Consider the following 18,718-nt stretch of genomic DNA (forward strand, 5'->3'; position numbering starts at 1 on the left):
GAACGGATTTAAGTAGGGGTACTGGTGAAGTGGCATATTCAGTTTTGCATTTTTGGAAAAGATCATTGGTAGTTACAGTGTAGAATAGAGAAAGCAAGACTGAAGTCAGGGACACAAGACAGAAAAAATTTCTAGAAGTTGTATGAAATGGAACAGGAAAGTGATAGAGGTGATAGACCGATGACTTTCAGCAATAAATAATAGTATCATCAATAGAGCTTTGGACTGTGAAGAAAAAGCTAAGCCAAGGCCTCCGGTTTGGGTACTTTGCAGATGGTAGGCCCACTCACTGAAGTCCAAAATGCTGGAGGAAGTGTAAGTTTGGGAGATGATATGCTCACTTTCACAATGATTGTCCTCATCATGCATGGAGGACATCCAAGTAGAAATGTGTCCCCAAGAGATCAGAGCTTCCCAATCATTGTGCCTCAGAGTTAATGAGAATGGGAATATTCAGCTCTGTAACCACTGTAATCACTGAGACCACCAAAAATTAGCTTCATTTCCAACAGTTCCATATCTCTTTCTCCCAACACTGCTTCCTTTAAAATGCTCTGCATAGCCAAGTGCCAGTAGCTCATGCCTGTAATCCTAGTGACTCAGGAGGCTGAGATCTGAGGATAATTGTTCACAGCCAGCCTGGGCAGGAAAGTCTATGAATTATTATCTCCAATTATGGCTTAAGTGCTAGAGTGTCAGCCTTGAGTGAAAAAGCTCAGGGATGGCTTCCAAGCTTTGAGTTAAAACCACAGGACTAGCACCAAAAAAGAAAAAGAAAAAGCAGCTCTGTAACACTAAATCTGAGTTCCTTATTACTTCCTTACTGAAAGCAAATTATTGGACACAATAAAATGTGTTTTTTAGAGACATTTCTGTTCTAAACCTTTGGTCTAGTAAGCCTAAATACAGCCTTTAGCACATATATAGTGCCATAAGACGGTAAGTAGTAGCACCTTACTTTTGTTTAACACCAGTCTGTAAAAATACCTTTACATTCTTTAGGTTATTTGGACATAGGTAAAGAAAGATGTTATTTCAGTTGTACAGAACATTTCCTGCAGGGCAGGAAATGGATTAAAAGGTAGGTGACAAAATTAAAAAATAAATAAATAAGTAAGCAAGCAAGCAAGCCAGGCACTGGTGGCTCATGCCTATAATCCTAGCTACTCAGGAGGCTGAGATCTGAGGATTAAAGTTCAAAGCCAGCCCAAGCAGGGAAGTCCATGAGACTCTTTTTTTTTTTTTTTTTTTTTTTTGGGTCCGGTCCTGGGGCCTGAACTCTGGACCTGGGCACTATCCCTCAGCTCTTTAGCTCAAGGCTAGCGCTCTACCACTTGAGCCACAGTGCCACTTCCAGCTTTTTTTTTCTTTTTGCTTATGTGGTGCTGAGGAATTGAACCCAGGGCCTCATGCATGCAAGACAAGTGCTCTACCACTGAGCCACCTTCCCAGTCCCCCATGAAACTCTTATCTCCCACAAACTACTTAAAAAAAAAAAAAAAAAGTGGTGGAGCTGTGGCTCCAAGGGTAGAGTGCTAGCCTTGAACAAAGAAACTCAGGGACAGTGCTCAGGCTCTGAGTTCAAGACCCAGTTTTGGCACAGAAACAAAAAGACTCACACAGTAAATTTTATGTATACTTTACAACAAAGAAATGCATAACTTATTTTCAGATCCAAATCACTGTCTCTGGATTCATAATTAACATGTTAAAGACTTGTTTTTTTGGTGGTGCTGGGGCTCAAACCCAGGGCTTTGCACATGCAAGCAGCCCTAAACATCTTCTAAATGATAGTTAATGTATCTTTCTGGTATCTGTGACTGCTGTGCCACTAGGGCATGTTGGAGACTTTACTAGTCCTAGAAAAAATAAGATGCTTTTTCTACTAACTACTTCCAGCCAGTCCACTAACTCTTCATTATAGGATTGCATTGTAAGCCTCTGCCTTTATGGCAGGCCTAGCAAGTCCAGAAAATACCTACAGAAATCAGATCTGATTTAAGGAACCCAGGGAATGGATACTTTCTTAGGTTAGTATGATCTAAAGTATCACTAACCCCCAAGGACTGGTAATATAGCTCAATGGTAAATTATTTGCTCTTCACACATAAGACTGTAATTCTATCCCTAGCACAACAAAACAATAAACCACCTCCAAAAGACCATTCCACTTCCCACAACCAGGATTCCAGTCTTAATGCCTAGCTCACTGCTCTATGGATTCATTTCCCCTGTAATTGTCCAAAACAATGACAAAGACACTGATTCTTTCCTTTGTATGCAGTGGACACTGTCCCAAAAAGCGTCTTCACTGTTCCACAAATAACATAATTCCCAGTACAAAACCTTTTCAATATCTCTTTTTTGATTTTCCTGTCTCTCCATCTCACTGCCTCCAGAACCCTAATCTTTTTTTTTTCTTCTTCCTTCAGTGATTCAGGGATTGGATGAGTATCTATGAAATAAATGCTTTGCCCGGAAGAGCAGAAGGCTTCTGTCCCAACTGGTGTTGCCAAAGCAGCATACTAATTCCATGCCATGGTCTTGGGTCAGGATCTGCACAATCTGATTGGCCATATCACCTCGGATGGTGAGGGAGCGGAAGTGGTCAAAATCATGGAGTCCCAGCTTCCGGAGGCGCCTTGCAGCTGCCCGGTAACACTTCCAGGGCTGTGGTTCTACAAGAAGATAGTGGCAGAGGGAGGAAAGGTGGCCCAGGAACTCCCATAGGCCATGGTCCCCGTGGTTCAGATGAATCCACATGGTTATAGACATGCAGAAACCAATGTCAAAAACTGAACGTCCAAACTGACTTAAGAAAGAGTTCAAGAGAACCTTCCTGGTCCTTTGATTCATAAAGTCCAAGGTGATAAAAGTCAAAGCATCAGGAAAAGGACATTCTTTTTCAGCTCGTTCCACCAGGACTGGATCTATGTCACAACAGAGGAGGCGGAGTTCTCTGGAGGTATCTGAGCAGGTCTCCTGGTCACTTACGGAAAGGAAGTGTTTGTATAGAGCCACACTCAGATCCTAGAGGAATCCAAAAGAGCTTTGTCATTGCAGCTGTCAATCCGTGAGTTTAAGAGATATCTACCTGTCATCCTCTGAGCCTGTCTCTGAGCCTTAGAGGATGTGAGACTCCAAAAACAATAACCTAAGAAAGTTGTACAATTTTTCATAAACAGCCTTTCAGTGCCCTCCAGGGGTTACAGGCTGTAATGCATCATCTCTACATTTGACACTGATGGTACACTAGCTTGCTTGGCTGAAAGGTATAGTCTAGTGATGCAGCAAAGGAAACTAGAGCAGTATTTTCCAGCTTAAGTCATATACTGGTAAACTCATTATCTTTTTCAGAATATTGCAGACTCAAGGGAAAAGGAAAGGGGTCAAAAGCATAACCAATGTCCCTTAATAGGTGGAGAATAGCACAAACATCATCTTACAAAAAAACAAAAAACAAAAAACCCTGTTTCTTCAGATGGGTGGTCAGCAAAGCCTGAATTCCAAAAAGTTCCCACTCAGCCTCCACTCTAGTTTTCAATGTTACTGTCTTATGGACTTTACCATCTCCTTCTGGATTCTCTCTGCTCCATAGCTGTCATTCATCAGTTATGAATGACCTGCTTCTAGTCAAACCCAGTGCTTTGTGATTTTCACCATCTTAGTGTCCTTTTGACTCTTAAAGAAGGTACTATCTCTTTTAAAAGTTTTTGTTTTCTATAACAATTATAACAACTCAAATTTATGCTATGACTTTTCAGGGCATTTTCCTATTTATTATCTTTGCAAATGTTTGTGTAGGTGAAGAAAATGCACAATGAAAACCACCCAGGTTTCCAATAAGTATGGACAAATATGGCATTACCATTAAGATGGAATAATGACTGGGTATGGTGATGCATACCTGTAAAACCAGCTACTTTGGACAGAGACAGGGAAGAGGGCAAAAAAGTTGAGATTTCATCTAAGTAGTAAACTAGACAAAACAGCATGTGCCTATAATTCCAGGTAGGTAGGTAGCCACAGGATAACAATATGAGGTCAGTCCTGAGCAAAACTACAGGATCCTACCTGAAAAATAAAGCAAAAAAAAAGGGGGGGTCGGGACATGACATAAATCGTAGAGTGCTTCTCTAGCAAGTTTAGACCCCAGTATCAACACACACACACACACACAGAGTTGGAATAATAATTAGCTTTCTCTCTCTCTCTCTCTTTGTACCATCCTAGGGCTTGGACTCAGGGCCTGACCACTGGCCCTGAGCTTTTTGCTCAAGGCTAGTGTTCTACCACTTAGCCATACTTTTACTTCTGGCTTTTTGGTGACTAATTGGAGCCAAGAGTCTCAGAGACTTTCCTGCTGGCTCTAAATGGTGATCCTTGTATCTCAGCTTCCTGAGTAGTTAGGATTACAGATACGAGCCACAATGCATGACCTAAATAGCAACTTAAAATGAGGGAAATGAAGAACTTGTCAATTTGCCTTACTTCAGCATAATTCTCACAAAATATCTCCCTGAGTAAAAGAACAAGCCATGAAGAAAACAGTGTGGCAAATTTTTATTTATATGAAGTCCAAAAGTGGGTAAAAATTAAACTATATAGGAAGGTAGTAAGCTATAAGAAAAGCAAGGAAATAGTAATAATAAAAGGGCTATTGTTACTTCTGGGCCAAGAGTGGAGTCTTCAGCCAGGTGCTGTATCTTAGCTACTCGGAAGACTAAGATCTGAGGATCAAGATTTGAAAGCTAGTCCAGGTAGAAAAGTTTGTGAGACTTTTATCTCTGATTAACCATCAAAAAGCCAGAACTGGAGCTGCAGCTTAAGTTGCAGAGCACTAGCCTTGAGCAAAAGAGTTAAGGGACAGCATGCACCCAGGCCCTGAGTTCAAGGGCACACGCGGGCACACCCACACCCCCTCCCCACACACACACACAGGAGAGGTGTCTTATAAACAGAAAAACATACAGGGAACTTCTGAAGTACTGAGACTTTATTTTTGACTTGGACAGTGATCATAAAGTGTTTCATAAGTTATAAAGTACAGACTTAAGTTTTATGTACTTTTCTGTACATATGAAATAGTTAAAAAAAAACCTGCTGTAATTTAAGAAGTATGGTTCAGAGTCTAGTGACTTATTTGACCAATGTCATGTGGTTAGTACATGACAAGACTTAGGTCATATTAGGTTCCTTCCCCTATTCCCAGCTTTTCTAACATAAACGCACATCAACTGGAAGTACAGATGCTAATTTGATTGATATAGGGTAAGGACTAAGATTGTCTTTATTGGAGGTTAGAGACAGGTCTCAATATGCAGCCCAGGCTAACTTAGAACTACTATTTGTAAAAATAAAACATAAATGCTGGAATGTATACGACTAGTGCTCTAGAATTTACACATATCAATGCTACACTGTGTGGTAAAAGGAAGACTTACAGCTGGATTTACCCTAAATTCTGGATGTGTTTTTCACTATGCTGTCTTATATCCACGAGGGTTCCAGGATCCTTAAGGAAATGAAAAACTATGGATGCTCAAGTTTCTTTTTTTTTTTTTTTTTTTTGGTCCGGTCGTGGGGACTGAACTCTGGGCCTGGACACTGTCCCTCAGCTTTTTCAGCTCAAGGCTAGCGCTCTACCACCTGAGCCACAGCACCACTTCCGGCTTTTTACTTTTTGCTTATGTGGGGCTGAGGAATCGAACCCAGGGCCTCATGTATGCAAGGCAAGCGCTCTACCACTGAGCCACCTTCCCAGCCCCAAATGCTCAAGTTTCTTATATAAAATGGTGTAATATTTGCAACAACAACAACAAAACCCAAACCCAAACCCAAACAAAATCCCTACACACATATCAACTATACTTTAATGTCCAGATTGCTTATAATACCTATGTGAATAATGGTGACTGTATTATTTAGGGGATAATGACATGCTAGGTAAGCCTCAGGCAGCTCTCCATAATCTAAGATTATAGGTGAGATTTCATACTTCTGTAGTATATCTAAGTGGTTATCAATAGCTGAGAGCCATTTTCCTATTTTATATGTGGTTTGACTACAATCATTTTATGTTTATGACTATTTTGCAGTAAGAGTGGCAAGGCCTCCTCTCCTTCACTCTTAAGAATGCTGTAGGGCTGGGAAGGTGGCTCAGTGGTAGAGTGCTTGCCTTGCATGCATGAGGCCCTGGATTTGATTCCTCAGCACCACATAAGCAGAAAAAGCCAGAAGTGGTGCTATGGTACAACTGACAAAAAAAAAAAAAAAAATGCTGTATTTTCCCTCCCAATTCTTTTCACTGCCCTCCAAGTACTCTATCAGTAATTTTGTGTGTGTGTGTGTGCGCGCGCTGGTACTGGGGCTTGAACTCAGGGTCTGGCACTGCCTCTTAGCTCTTTCACTCAAACCTAATGCTCTAGCTACAGCTCCACTTCTGGCTTTTTTTGTTGTTGTTGTTGAGACTCTCACAAGACTTTCCTGCCCAGGCTGGCTTCCAATTGTGATCCTCAGATTTCACGCTTCCTGTAGGCAAGAGCGACCAACGCCTGTCTCTAACAATCATTTTTAAAGTAAATATGCACCAGCCTTCGGGGTCTGCCCTGAACTAGGTAAGTATTAGCACACACGACCCTTAAATTCCAGGCATGATTCTGCCATCCCTGGCTCATCTCTCCCAGTGAACTAATTTTAGTTCCATCTTCCCATACGTGAATCCCCCAAAGTTCCCCTTCCTTAGCAGGTGGCTAGCAACTGTGCCACAAGTCCACATAAAGTGACCCTCCTCCACCAGGGGGGTCTTTGGCTGAGCCAGCCAGGCAATGGTGGCTGGCTCATACGTGTCATCCTAGCTGCTCAGGAGGCTGAGTTCTGAGGATCGCGCGTTGAAGCCAGCCCGGACAAAGTGCGTGGGGCGCTCCAACTAAGCACCCCAAAGCCGGAAGTGGGGCTGTGGCTCAAGTGTGGTAGAACGCTCGCCTTGAGGGGAAAAAAAAAGCGCAGGGACAGCCATCTGGGGCAAAACTTGGTGGTGTGGTGGCCGGCCGCGGGGCTCCCGCGCTCGGAGCCCTCCCCGTCACTCACCCCGGAGTTACACCCCACGTCGAGCCCCAGGATAGGCCTCGTCTCAGGGCCCTCCTCGGGAGGGAAGAGCCGTCGAAGGAGCTCCGGAGGCAGAAGGCAAAGCCGCTGCTCCGGAGGGTGGAAGCGGGAATAGTGAGGGAAGTTTCCGAATGGGGCGGCCCCGGGTTCCAGAACTCGCGAATCCTCGGCCGCTTCGGGATCCTCAGCGCCCCCTCCCGCCAGCCTCGCGGAAGCCGCCATTAGCTTCAGTGCCGCCCGGCGCCCCGGCAGAACCGGAAGCCGGAAGCCTGCGGGTGGGCGGGACAGAGGCGCCTCGTGCGCCTGCGCTGAGCGGCGTGGGTGTGGCAATTCTGCCGCCCGGGCTGAAAGCATCCTTTCCCCCAGCGCTCCTACGGCAGGTTAGCCGCGCCATCTTCCTCCTCCAGGGAGAAAAAATGAGCGCTCAGGTGGTCACTTGGGCGCCTGATGAGAGCAAGGAGTTTGTTGGTTGGTATTTCCACCCCTTTTCCTTCGTGCTGGGGATTGAACACTGCATGCTATGCGGGACGCTGAACCGCACGAGCCACGCCCCCAGCCCTTTTCTTTGTATTTTGTTACCCAGACACAGTCTCGTGCTGGCCTCAAACTCATGTTCCTCCTGCCTCCACCTATGAAGCAGAGCTGATCTACCTGTGAGACTACTCCTTCCTTCCTTCCTTCCTTCCTTCCTTCCTCCCTCCCTACCCCTCCCCCCTTTCTTTCTTGGAGGTGGGTTGTAGGGAGGCTGGAGAAGAACTGAGGAATCATTCTGGACAGTTAGAAGCGTTAGAATGGTACACCACATCCAACATGACCAGTTGAGTTGTAGTGACCTCTTGCCCACCTTTAAGGTATCTTCTGTACGAGGCCAACCGTTTGTTAAACTCCTAATAAGGGCCTGAAGTATGACTCTTGTATAAGTTCCAAAGGGGTTAATTTAGTTCGTTTTTCTTCTGATTTTCACATATTTTTGGTGGGGGGTTCCAGTCCAGGGGCTTAATCTCAGTCCTGAGTGCTGTCCATGAGATTTCTTGCTCAAGGATAGCACTCTACCACTTGAGCCACAGTTCTACTTCCAGCCTTTTTGGTGCTTAATTGGAGAGAGGAGTCTCATCGCCATTCCTGCCTAGGCTGTTTTCAAGCCATAATCCTCAGATCTCAGCCTCCTGAGTAGCTTGGATAATAAGTGTGAGTCACCGGTACCCAGCTCCACTTTGCTTTTTTTCTAAACACTTTTTCCCCCCTTAAGTAGTGAAGAGTTTAGTTTCCTTAAGGACATAGACTTGCTCTGAGTTCCAAAACATGCTCTACCAGAAGAAAAACAGGCAACAGACCCACACGATGAAAGGCAGGTTCTTTTTTTTTTTTGGTCGGTCATGAGGCTTGAACTCTGTGCCTGGGCGCTGTCCCTCAGCTCTTTAGCTCAAGGCGAGCGCTCTACCACTTGAGCTACAGCGCCACTTCCAGGCAGGTTCTTCTTAATCAAAGGTTTCTCCAGAAATGAAGATAGGTGTGGGCCTGGTGGTGCTACTGGTGACCTAAAGTGCCTCAGAAGTGACCTCATAAAAGAGGCACTTTAGTTTGACCCACTGGTTACTTTTCTAACCTGTGCTTATTTGGGAGAGCCTGATTAATTCAGGGCATTCTTAGGCTGTGGTCGTCTCTTAACACCATCTGACAGCTATAGTAGTACCTAGGAACTTTCTGTGTACTTTGGTCTGCTAGGTTTTGTGGAGCTGAATGCTTAGACAATTCCTTGGGATGAGTGAGAGGGCTGGAGGTGTCTCCTCTCAGACACACACACACACACACACACACACACACACACACACACACACACACACACAAGTGCTGAAGCATCAACAATTTAAGCATAGGAATTTTCTTTTCTTTTCTTTCTTTCTTTCTTTTTTTTTTTTTTTTTTTTTGGTGCAGTCATGGGGCCTGAACTCTGGGCCTGGACACTGTCCTGCTCAGTTCTTCAACTCAAGGCTAGCACTCTTACCACTTGAGCCAGAGCACCACTTCTGGCTTTTTTCTGGTGCTGAGGAATTGAACCCAGGGCCTCATGCATGCAAGGCAAGCACTTTACCACTGAGCCACTTTCCCAGCCAGGAATTTTCTTTTTTTAAGCATAGTAATAAAAAAGAAAGAAAGAAAAAGAATGATCTGGGTATGGTCAACACACCTGTAATTCCTGTACTCAAGAGGTACAGGGAGAATCATGAATTCAAGTTACAAAATGAGACCCTGTATTGAGAAACCAAGGGCCAGGCACTGGTGGCTCATGCCTATAATCCTAGCTACTCAGGAGGCTGAGATTTGAGGATTGTGGTTCAAAGCCAGCCCAGGCAGGAAAGTCTGGGAGTCTCTCATCTCTAATTAACCACCAGAAAATTGGAAGTGGTGCTGTGGCACAAAGTAGTAGAGTGCTAGCCTTGAGCAAAAAGAGCTGAGACAGTGCCCAAGCCCTGAGTTCAAGCCCTACAACTGACAAAGAAAGAAAGAAAGAAAGAAAGAAAGAAAGAAAGAAAGAAAGAAAGAAAGAAAGAAAGAAAGAAAGGAAAAAAAGGAAAAGAAAACAGGGCTGGGGATGTAGTTCAGTGGTAGAATGTTGCCTGACTTGTACAAGCCCTGAGTTTGAGCCCAATATCTCAAAAAATAAAAATAAAAACAATCTCCTCCCTCCCAGATATGTTATTGAGTATATTGCCAACTAGACAAACTTGTTTTGATTAGTGTTGGTATGTGATAGAATCCTCTATTATAGTCTCATGACTGATGATTGGGAGAATTTTCTTCAGACTGTTCTGGCTTTATGTATTTCAAGCCTTGATTCTCCTCTCCTCCCACATACTTCCGGTCCTAGGTGATGTGAGACTTGTTTATATCCTCATCTGACCTCTGGTTGTGTACATACAGGCCACAACACCTGGTGACTCACATCATGGGTGGTATACTCAGTCCTCCTGGATGGTATTCCTGCATCTGGGCAATGGGTAGTAACTATGCATGGAAATGACTGAAACTGTAAATAGATCCCATATTCAGCATATTCCCAACTAAACTTGCCCTTAGCTGGATCTCAAAAATGCCAGTGGCCACTCCTGTGTGGCAGCACAAGCAGAAATGTGAAGGAGGAGAAATAGGTAACAGCTATAACCAACTGAAATAGAACATCTTTTTCAAATTCTACACATATGCTTGGGCTTCATTAGCTCCATGGAAAATTCATTTTTGCTCTGCTCAGAACATGTATCCAAGCAGGGTTAAAAGGAAAAAGTACTTCTCATATGTTATTGTGGGATGTAACTTCCTTAGTATGGCCATTATGGGACACAATATGGAGTTTCCTTCAAAACTTGAAACTATGGGTTGGAGGCATGGCTCAGTTGGTAGAATGTCAGCCGATGAGCAAAGCATCAAGTACTGAGTTTGAGTCCCAGTCTTGCAATAACAAAAAAAGAAGAGGAGAGGTAGGGGGCGGGGGAGGAGAGAAAGGGGAAGGGAAGAAAACTTGAAACTAGAACTACACACACACACACACACACACACACACACACACACACACACACACATAAGAGGAAAGGAAATCAGTTTATTAAAGAGACTTTACTCTTTTTTTTTTTTTTTTTTTTTTTGCCAGTATTGGGCTTGAACTCAGGTCCTCTCACTCTTGTTTGACCATTTAGCTAGTGTTCGGCTACTTACGCCATACCTCTACTTCCAGCTTTTTGCTAGTTAATTGGAGATGTGTCCCTTGGATTTGTCTGCCTGGACTGGCTTTGAACTGGGATCCTCAGATCTCAGCCTCCTGAGTAGCTAATATTATAGGCATGAACTATCTGACCCTGGCTGCATTTCTGTGTTTATTGCTGCATTGTTTATAATAGCTAAAGCATGAGATCAACTTAGGTGTCTTATTGATAAATGAATGGATAGAGAAAATATGGTTTATATATAGAATAGCATTTTATTCAGCCATAAATAAAGGAATAAAATCCTGTCATTTGCCACAGGGTGGATGGAACTGGAGAACATTATGTTAAATGAAAGATAAATAATGCATGTTCTCAGTTATATGTGAAAGCTAAAAAGAATTGATCCCAGAAATAAGAGAGTAGAATAATGGTTACCAAGGACTGGAAAGGGGCTAGGGAAGAGAAGACGGAGAATAGATGGTTAGTGGGTACCAGTAAGCACAGTAGCATTTAATTATACATTTCCCAACACAAATAATAAATATTTGGTGTGGTAGACTAACTATGTGATCTTATCACTATACAGTGTGTGTGTGTGTGTGTGTGTGTGTGTGTGTGTGTGTGTATTGGAATATCATACTGTACTCCATGAGTATGTAATATTATTACAAGTTGTTGTGGTTTGAGTCATTAAATGTCCTTCAGGGACTCATGTGTTGAACACTTTGTTCCCAGCTGATGGCACCCTTTGGGAAGTGGTAGAAGCTTAAGGAGTTAGGGCCTAATGGAAGTTAGAACACACTCTGATGAAGAGGCCTCCCTGCCTGCATTTCTTATCACAGTGTTGGCTTCTTGCTGGATTGTGCTGGTGCATGCCTATGTTCCTAATATTCTGTAGGCTAAGGCAGGTGGATCTCAAGTTCAAGGCCAGCCTGGACTGCATAATGAGAACTGTCTCAAAAAGAAACTACCAGAAAGCATCTATTTAGTCTGGTCTACATGGAGTTCTAGCTGTTGTGCTTGTTTTCTCTTCTCTGATGTGGGTGGCGTCTTTCCCCTCATCTATGTCATCTATAGAAGTGCTTTCTACACACCGGATACCTAAGAGAAGCTACTGATTTTATCTTCACTGTCTACTGATACTTGCCCCTGCTGCTTTTTCTGTCACCTTCCCAGATGTGGCTTGAGCTCCTCCAAGTTCCAGTTGAACTCATACCAAATTCTTGTTAGAGAAAAAGGATAAAGTTCCCTGCAGCTCCATTGTGATGGCAACCCTTCTCACATGCTGTCCCCAGCTCCAAGGTCCTCACAGGAACCATCAACACCTGTGCCTTCTGCTCCTACTTCCAGTGGGTAATTTGTGCATAAACTTGGACAAGTCACTGAAACTTCTACTTCTTACTTTCCCTCCTAGTTAAATGAGAGATTTGGAATAGATTAATTTCCTCCTCTCTTCTTCCTATCTTCCCTCCCTCCTTTTGTTCTTCCTTCCTTTTTTCTTTTCTCTTTCCTTTGTCTTCCCTCTTTATTTTCCCTTTCCTTTCCTTTTCCCCCTCTCTCCCTTCCCCTTCTCCTTCCCTTCCCATCCTTTTGTTGAGATCATGTGCCATATGTCCTGCAGGTTCTAAGTGAACAAGACAGCTCTAGAAGTTCCAGTTATGCAGGTTCACAGCTACTACTTTTAAGGATCTGTTGCAGTATCACACATTTTTGGGAAACATTTTGGCTCAAAATAAGGAAGAGATTTGTAATAGAACTACCAACCAAAGAACAGTCTCTCATGACCCAGTGAGCCCCTAGTCAGCTGGAGCGCCTCTCAGGGATTCCTTCTAGCACTGAACCCATAGGGCCTCTGGAAAGGTGTGTTGAGTAAATGGCCATGCTTTAATTGACATGCTGCTACACCAGAAGTGACTCAGTGCAAGTTGTCCCACTGCTCTGTTTTTTTTTGTTTTTTTTTTTTTGGTCAGTCGTGGGCCTGGGCGGTGCCTCTCAGTGCAAGGCTAGCGCTCTACCACTTGAGCCACGGCATCACTTCCAGCTTTTTCTACTTACGTGGTACTGAGGAATTGAACCCAGGGCCTCATGTATGAAAGGAAAGCACTCTACCATTGAGCCAACCTCCAAGCCCCTGAGTTACTTATACTCCAGGAGCCATTCTGAAGCCTTGAGCAAAAGACAGAATCATTAGCCATGTGGCTGTGGCTCACACCTGTAGACATACTTATTTGGAAGGATGAGATCTGAGGATCAGTTTGAAGCCAGCTTGTCTCCAATTAACTACCAAAAAGCCAGAACTGGAGGTGTGTTTGAGCACCAGCCTTGAACGAAAAAGCTAAGGGACAGTGTCCAGACTCTTGAGTTCAAGCCCCAGTACTGGCACACACACACACACACACACACACACACACACACACACACACACACACACACACACACACACACACACACACACACACACACACACACACAAATAAATAAAAATAAACCCAGCTCAGGTGTTATAGTAATGCTTTTATTCTTGTCTCCAGTCAGTCATAGCCCCTGGGAAGGTGAGACCAGGGAAGAGAGGGATGAAGGACCTAGAGAAGTTGGAGTTGAGGCCAGAAGGGCAACAATGCATCTGGAAGTATGGCAGACAAAGCCCTTGCTCTGGTGCTGTCCTCAGATATGTTGGAAAACTCAGGGCAGGTGGCTATGTAGAGGTGGTTTCACAAAGAGAAGTAAACAGTGTCCAAGAGATGTGACAAACGTGACACTGTGGAACAAAAAGGGCCCAGTGACTGCTGAAAAGGAAATCCGACAGCCAGGTCCTTCCTGCCACCTCCCTTGTTTGTCTACTCATTTACTGTACCAGGCTCTGCTTTTTCCTCAAGTAGCCACTGGAGGGCAGCACAGTGCTTGTGTAAAAAAAAAAAATCCCAACTTTCTCCAGGTGGGCCAGGAAAGATTGCTGGCTCCCTCTAGTTTAAAAATAAATAAATAAAAATCTTGCCCTTTCTAGCTCTAGCCCCACTCATGCCAAAATGTGCACCTTGCAGGTATCTTTCCTCTACAGCTTGTGGCACCTGCCCAGTTTTGGCTTCAGTTTTTCATAATCCGTAATCTTGAATTCCTCATAATTCCTGCCCCTCCCCCATCTCCACCCACACCATTCCTCCTAAAACTCATCCATTTGGATGGTGGGTCACGTGGTCTTGGACTCTGCTCCTACTGACAGCTCAGTGGTGCCCTAGACTCTGCTCAGGACCCTGGAGAGAAGAAAAGCTGCATACTTCCCTGATCTCCCCCACTTACCCTCTACCCCCCCCCCAAAAAAAAAAGAGCCATCTTTGAGACGACTGTGATTTGTGCTCTGGTCATGTTACTTAATGTCTGAAGGTTTGCTCCTCCCCTGATCTTTTGGAACTTAGCTTTGGAAAAATTTCTCAGTCCCCAGTCTCTGCATAAATTATCTCAGTAAGAGGAGGACTTGGACAAGTGGATTCTGGGAAGCTGGCCAGTGTGAGAGTGGCAGGTCAATGACAGGGTGGGGACCTTTGTAACCCTTTCTAGAACTGAAGCCAGAGATAAGGAGAGGAATCCAAGGGGCCTTGAGGAGTGAGGAAAACTACATGAGGTGTAATAAATGTTCTGGTGGCCTCTGTCTGCACCACACTGGCCAGGGCCATTTCCATTTTATAGAGACAAAAACTGAATCACAGCCAGAAGTTGGTTCTTACCTTTAATCCTGGCTACTCAGGAGGCTGAGATCTGAGGGTTACAGTTTGAACCCAACCTTGGCAGAAAAGTCCATGAGACTCATCTCCAATTAACTACCAAAATGCTGGAAGTGGAGGTGTGATTCAAGTGGTAGAATACCAGCCTTGATCACAAAAAGATAAGGGAGGGTGAGTGTCTAGACCCTGAGCTTAAGCCTCAGTATCAGAGGAAAACAAGAAACAAAATGAAGCAAAACAAAAAAACCACCTGACTTGCAGACAGCAAGTCTAATGCCTAATACCACAAATGTGTTGGCAGGGAGGTTAGGAATCAGAAACCAGAAATCCTGCTTCCCAGATGGTAGCCAGGAGGTGGAAAATCTGAGTGCAGAATCTGGTGATGCAAGACTGGGTGGCACTGTGGACCACTGGTCCCTTGAAATGTCAGGGCTCGACCACCCATATCAATTTCATTCCAGTCCTCCCTCCCCACCTCAGGCTGGAGGGCATAAGTGATGCCATTTGCATGCGGCAGCCATGGGGGAGGGCTGAATCCAAGACCCTCCACTGCTAATCTGCGTCTTTGGACTCATTACCCGGCCTTTGTAAGCACATTGGCTCTGCCCTCCCTCTGCCGTGGACACATGGGATTGCTGCAATGGATGAATTCAGGCCAGCCTGTGTACCACCTGCGGTCCTTGTTTCCATCTCTTCTCCAATACCCAAGATGGAATAAAACTTCAAATGCTTTTGCAATATTTCTTGAAAGTTACAAATAGGAAGGGTGGGGAGGATTGGGGTCTAGAATAGATAGCATACTTAGATTTCCTAGGGAGCAAAGGGGAAACCCCTCTCCCCCAGGATATGAAGTGGGGAGAATCAAGAGAGGGGTCCCAGTAGCCACTCAGAGCTTCTTTGCTTCCACTCAGTAACTTTCCACTGGCTCAGAGTTGGCTGCATGCTGTCCCAGGTGTGGCCCCCTGGTCCCCTCCCCAGCTGGCATTTGGCCATGGAGCCGGGTGACTGACGCACACCCTGCCTGAGATCCCAGCCTCCTGCAGGCTGATAAGAAGTCCTGGCTTCATCTCATGGGACCAGCTCAAGGGATTGGCCCTGGCTGTTAGCATCAGCTGGACAGCTTCCAAAATGGAGAGATATGGAGATAAAGGGGGCAAGGGCTCAGGGACTCGGAGCTGAGTGACTGGCCAGGAAGCTGGGGGATGGGAGGCCGGCACTGACAACTCCTTAAGGCCGCAGGAGACCTGGCTGGAGGTGAGCCAGCAGGTGGCAGCAGATGGCGGAAAGCTTAGTAAACAAGAGGTGCAGGAGGGACTAGGGCTGTTTTAGGTGAGGGCTGGGGGGCAGGGCAGAATTCTCCCACATGGGGCCTGGCCCAGTAGCTAGCACTGCCTCTTCCAAGAAATGCCCACACCTTACTTCTGTGGGAGCAGCCCTGGGGTGTGAGGTGTGGAAAGAGGAGAAGGAGAAGATGTGTGTCTCCCAAACACTTCCCAAGAGGATGTAGGCCTGGATGGATGGTTCTGCACATGGCTCTCTGCCCTCACCTCTGGTCAGGACCCTAGAGGGCCAACTGAGGGAAACAGCAGAGACCCCTTCCCCATTACCATGGCCTCAGGGCTCAAGTGACTAGAATAAGCCACTGGTCCTAGAACTGAGAGAAAATGGGCATCCTGGGACCCCATCACTCCCCCCTGCCACACAAATATCCCCTCATCTCCTAGCTGTGTTCCCCCAACCTCTTTCTTACAGTGTCAGTGCTTGACCCAGAAAAGACAGAGGAGGCGCAGACTGGACAAAGGAGAGTGTGGCCAGGGACACCTAATATGGCAGCCCTAGGAGTTGTAGGGGTCATAGGTTACAACCAGGCTTCCTGGGGTCAACTTCCCACCACTGGGCTCCTCCTCCTTGTCCCATGAGTCCTCCAACAGAAAAGGGCCCTCAGCCTTGGCTGTCCTAATTTAGAAGATGTAATTGGGGAGAGAGGGGTGGTAGAGAGGATGGTGTGGACTCAGTTCCATGGCGCCCCAAAGGATGGCATATGTACAAGCGGCAGAAGGCAGGGTAAGGGCTGGCCAAGGGAGTGAGCGCTGGCCACAAGCTGGCTGCAGCGAGTTGATGTGTGGCATTGCAGGGGCACAGAGAGGTCACAGGACCAGGCGGGGGCATTCTCTGGAGCAAGGGAGGGGTGGGAGAGGCTTCTCATTCCCGATTGGTGCCAAAAAGCTGTAGGAAGAAGGTGAAGATGTAGATAATGTCTAGGTAAATGTTGAGGGCTCCGAAAATATACTCCTCGGGGCTCAGCGAGTGGCGTCGGTTACCCATCAGCAACTGTGTGTCAAATGCTAGGAACTGGGGAAGAAGGAGAGAGAGAGAGGAGAGAAAGGTTAAGCACTGTGAAATGAAGGCAAGCCTGATTTTTATTTTTTAGTTTTTTTTCACATTCATTTCCTTTTATTTATTTATTTTTATTTATTTTTCTTCTGTTTTTTCTTATTTTTTAGTTTTTGGTGCCAGTGTTGAGGTTTGAACTCAAGGTCTGGGTGCTGTTCCTGAGCTTTTTCACTTAAGGCTGACACCCTACTACTTGAGCCACAGCTCCATTTCTAGCTTTTTGATGGTTAATTCGAGAGAAATATTTCATGAACTTTCTTCCTGCCTGAGCTGGCTTTGAGCCTGGATCCTCAGATCTCAAGGATTACAGGATTAGCTAGGATTACAGCTTGAATTACCGAAGCCTTTGGCCTCCACCTCTGATTTTCTTATTCTCACCTCTACCTGGCTGCTTAGTGACAACCTGGAATCTAGAACTTTTTCAACACCTTCCACCCCCCCAAGTTGATTCAACACCTATTTACAGAGCACTTCCTATGTGATAAGCATAGAAGCCCAGCAGAGAATGAGAGAGATGGGATCCCTGTACTCAGAGAGCTTAGTATGTGTTTATGTGTTGAGTGGAACCCTTAAACAATACAAAGTACTGGAAGTGGGGGGTACTGACCTATGTGGGTAGCAGGCTTCCTGGAGGAGGGGACCTTTAAGCTGAGCTAGTCTCCCCCTCCCCCCCCCCCCCCCCGCCATTTCTCTGAATGCCTTGCTCTTCCTTGGAGGGTAGCTGACTGCTTGAGTGCTTCAAGTACTAGCAAGCAGGAACTGAATGAGCATTTGTTAGGTGCTATAGAGACATCAGTCCATTTAGTCTTACTAATAACCCTGTCCTGTAGAGCTTACCATCCCCATAGCAAACTGAGGCCAGATGGGTTAAATACTTGCTCCAGTTTATACAGCTAGGAAGTGGCAAGTTTAGGATTTGAACCACAGCAGGTCAGCTTCAGAGCCCTTGCATGGAACTGTTCTTCCCTGCTGTCTAAAGGTAGTACCCAAGATGAATGTATTTTCTCCCAAGAAATGGACTCTCCCTGCAGCACCTTCATGGCCTAATGGATTCTCGATGGATTCTCTAACCCCAGCTTCTCCCTGCTAGCCACTAGCTGCTGTCCCTACTAGCTTTTCCCCAGAAGCAGAACATGAAATCTGGTAGGCATGGTACATCCTTCTAAAGAAAGAGGCCAAAAGGTACATAGTATTAAAAAGGGGTAAGAGCTGGGTGCCACACCTGTAATCCTAGCTACTCAGGAGGCTGAGATCTGAGGATCATGGTTCAAAGCCAGCCTGGGCTGAAAAGTCCCAGTGAGACCATCTCCAATTAATCACCCAAAAACTGGAAGTGGAGTTGTGGCTCAAAGTGGTAGAGCACTAGCCTTGAGCAAAAGAGCTTGGAGACATTGCCTGAGTTCAAGTCCAACAAGTGACCAAAAAAATAATAATTAATTTAAAACATTATGACTGGTAAGAGCCATTGGTCTATGGAGATTAGGGGTCTTTCTTTTTTTCTTTCTTCACTTCACTATTAGGGATTAAACTCATAACACTTGAAACAAACCTCTAGTCCCTGTTGCCTTCATTATTTTCAAGGTAGAGTCTCTGTGCCTGGACTACAATCTTCCTACTTGTGCTTCTCCATATTGCTGCAGATGACAGCAGACATATGACACTGTGCCCAGCCATTGAAGGAGATGGAGTCTCACAAACTCTTTTTGCTTGGGATTGTCTCACACCATGATCCCCTGATTCTGTCTCCCAAGTTAGCTAGAATTATAGGCTTGAACCACTGCACCTGGTAAAGTCTGC

At 45.3% G+C, this 18,718-nt stretch overlaps 3 protein-coding genes across 4 annotated transcripts in view; all 3 read right to left on the reverse strand.

The window, feature by feature from the left end:
* The window catches only part of Nckap5l (NCK associated protein 5 like), a 54,889-nt gene extending 47,757 nt beyond the window's left edge, over positions 1-7,132 (reverse strand). Inside the window, exon 1 of the mRNA XM_070040714.1 lies at positions 7,090-7,132. The gene's annotated coding sequence lies outside the window, so the exon portion shown is untranslated. The remainder of the gene's footprint in view (positions 1-7,089) is intronic.
* Positions 2,341-7,329, reverse strand: Bcdin3d (BCDIN3 domain containing RNA methyltransferase). The gene is made up of 2 exons (XM_070040736.1): positions 7,090-7,329; positions 2,341-3,030 (listed from the first exon to the last, which is right to left on the reverse strand). Exons 1-2 carry the CDS (start codon positions 7,327-7,329, stop codon positions 2,437-2,439), a joined length of 834 nt encoding a protein of 277 aa, XP_069896837.1. The 3' UTR covers positions 2,341-2,436.
* A 6,823-nt stretch (positions 7,330-14,152) lies between these two features.
* The window catches only part of Faim2 (Fas apoptotic inhibitory molecule 2), a 40,166-nt gene continuing 35,600 nt past the window's right edge, over positions 14,153-18,718 (reverse strand). For both annotated transcript variants that reach the window (XM_070040776.1, XM_070040785.1), the window contains one exon: positions 14,153-16,879. In XM_070040776.1, coding sequence (XP_069896877.1) covers positions 16,730-16,879 — 150 coding nt within the window. In that variant the 3' untranslated portion in view covers positions 14,153-16,729. The remainder of the gene's footprint in view (positions 16,880-18,718) is intronic.

Source organism: Dipodomys merriami, unplaced genomic scaffold, assembly GCF_024711535.1.
Source record: "Dipodomys merriami isolate MVZ:Mamm:240054 unplaced genomic scaffold, mDipMer1.0.p SCAF_10, whole genome shotgun sequence".
Classification (NCBI taxonomy): Eukaryota; Metazoa; Chordata; class Mammalia; order Rodentia; family Heteromyidae; genus Dipodomys; species Dipodomys merriami.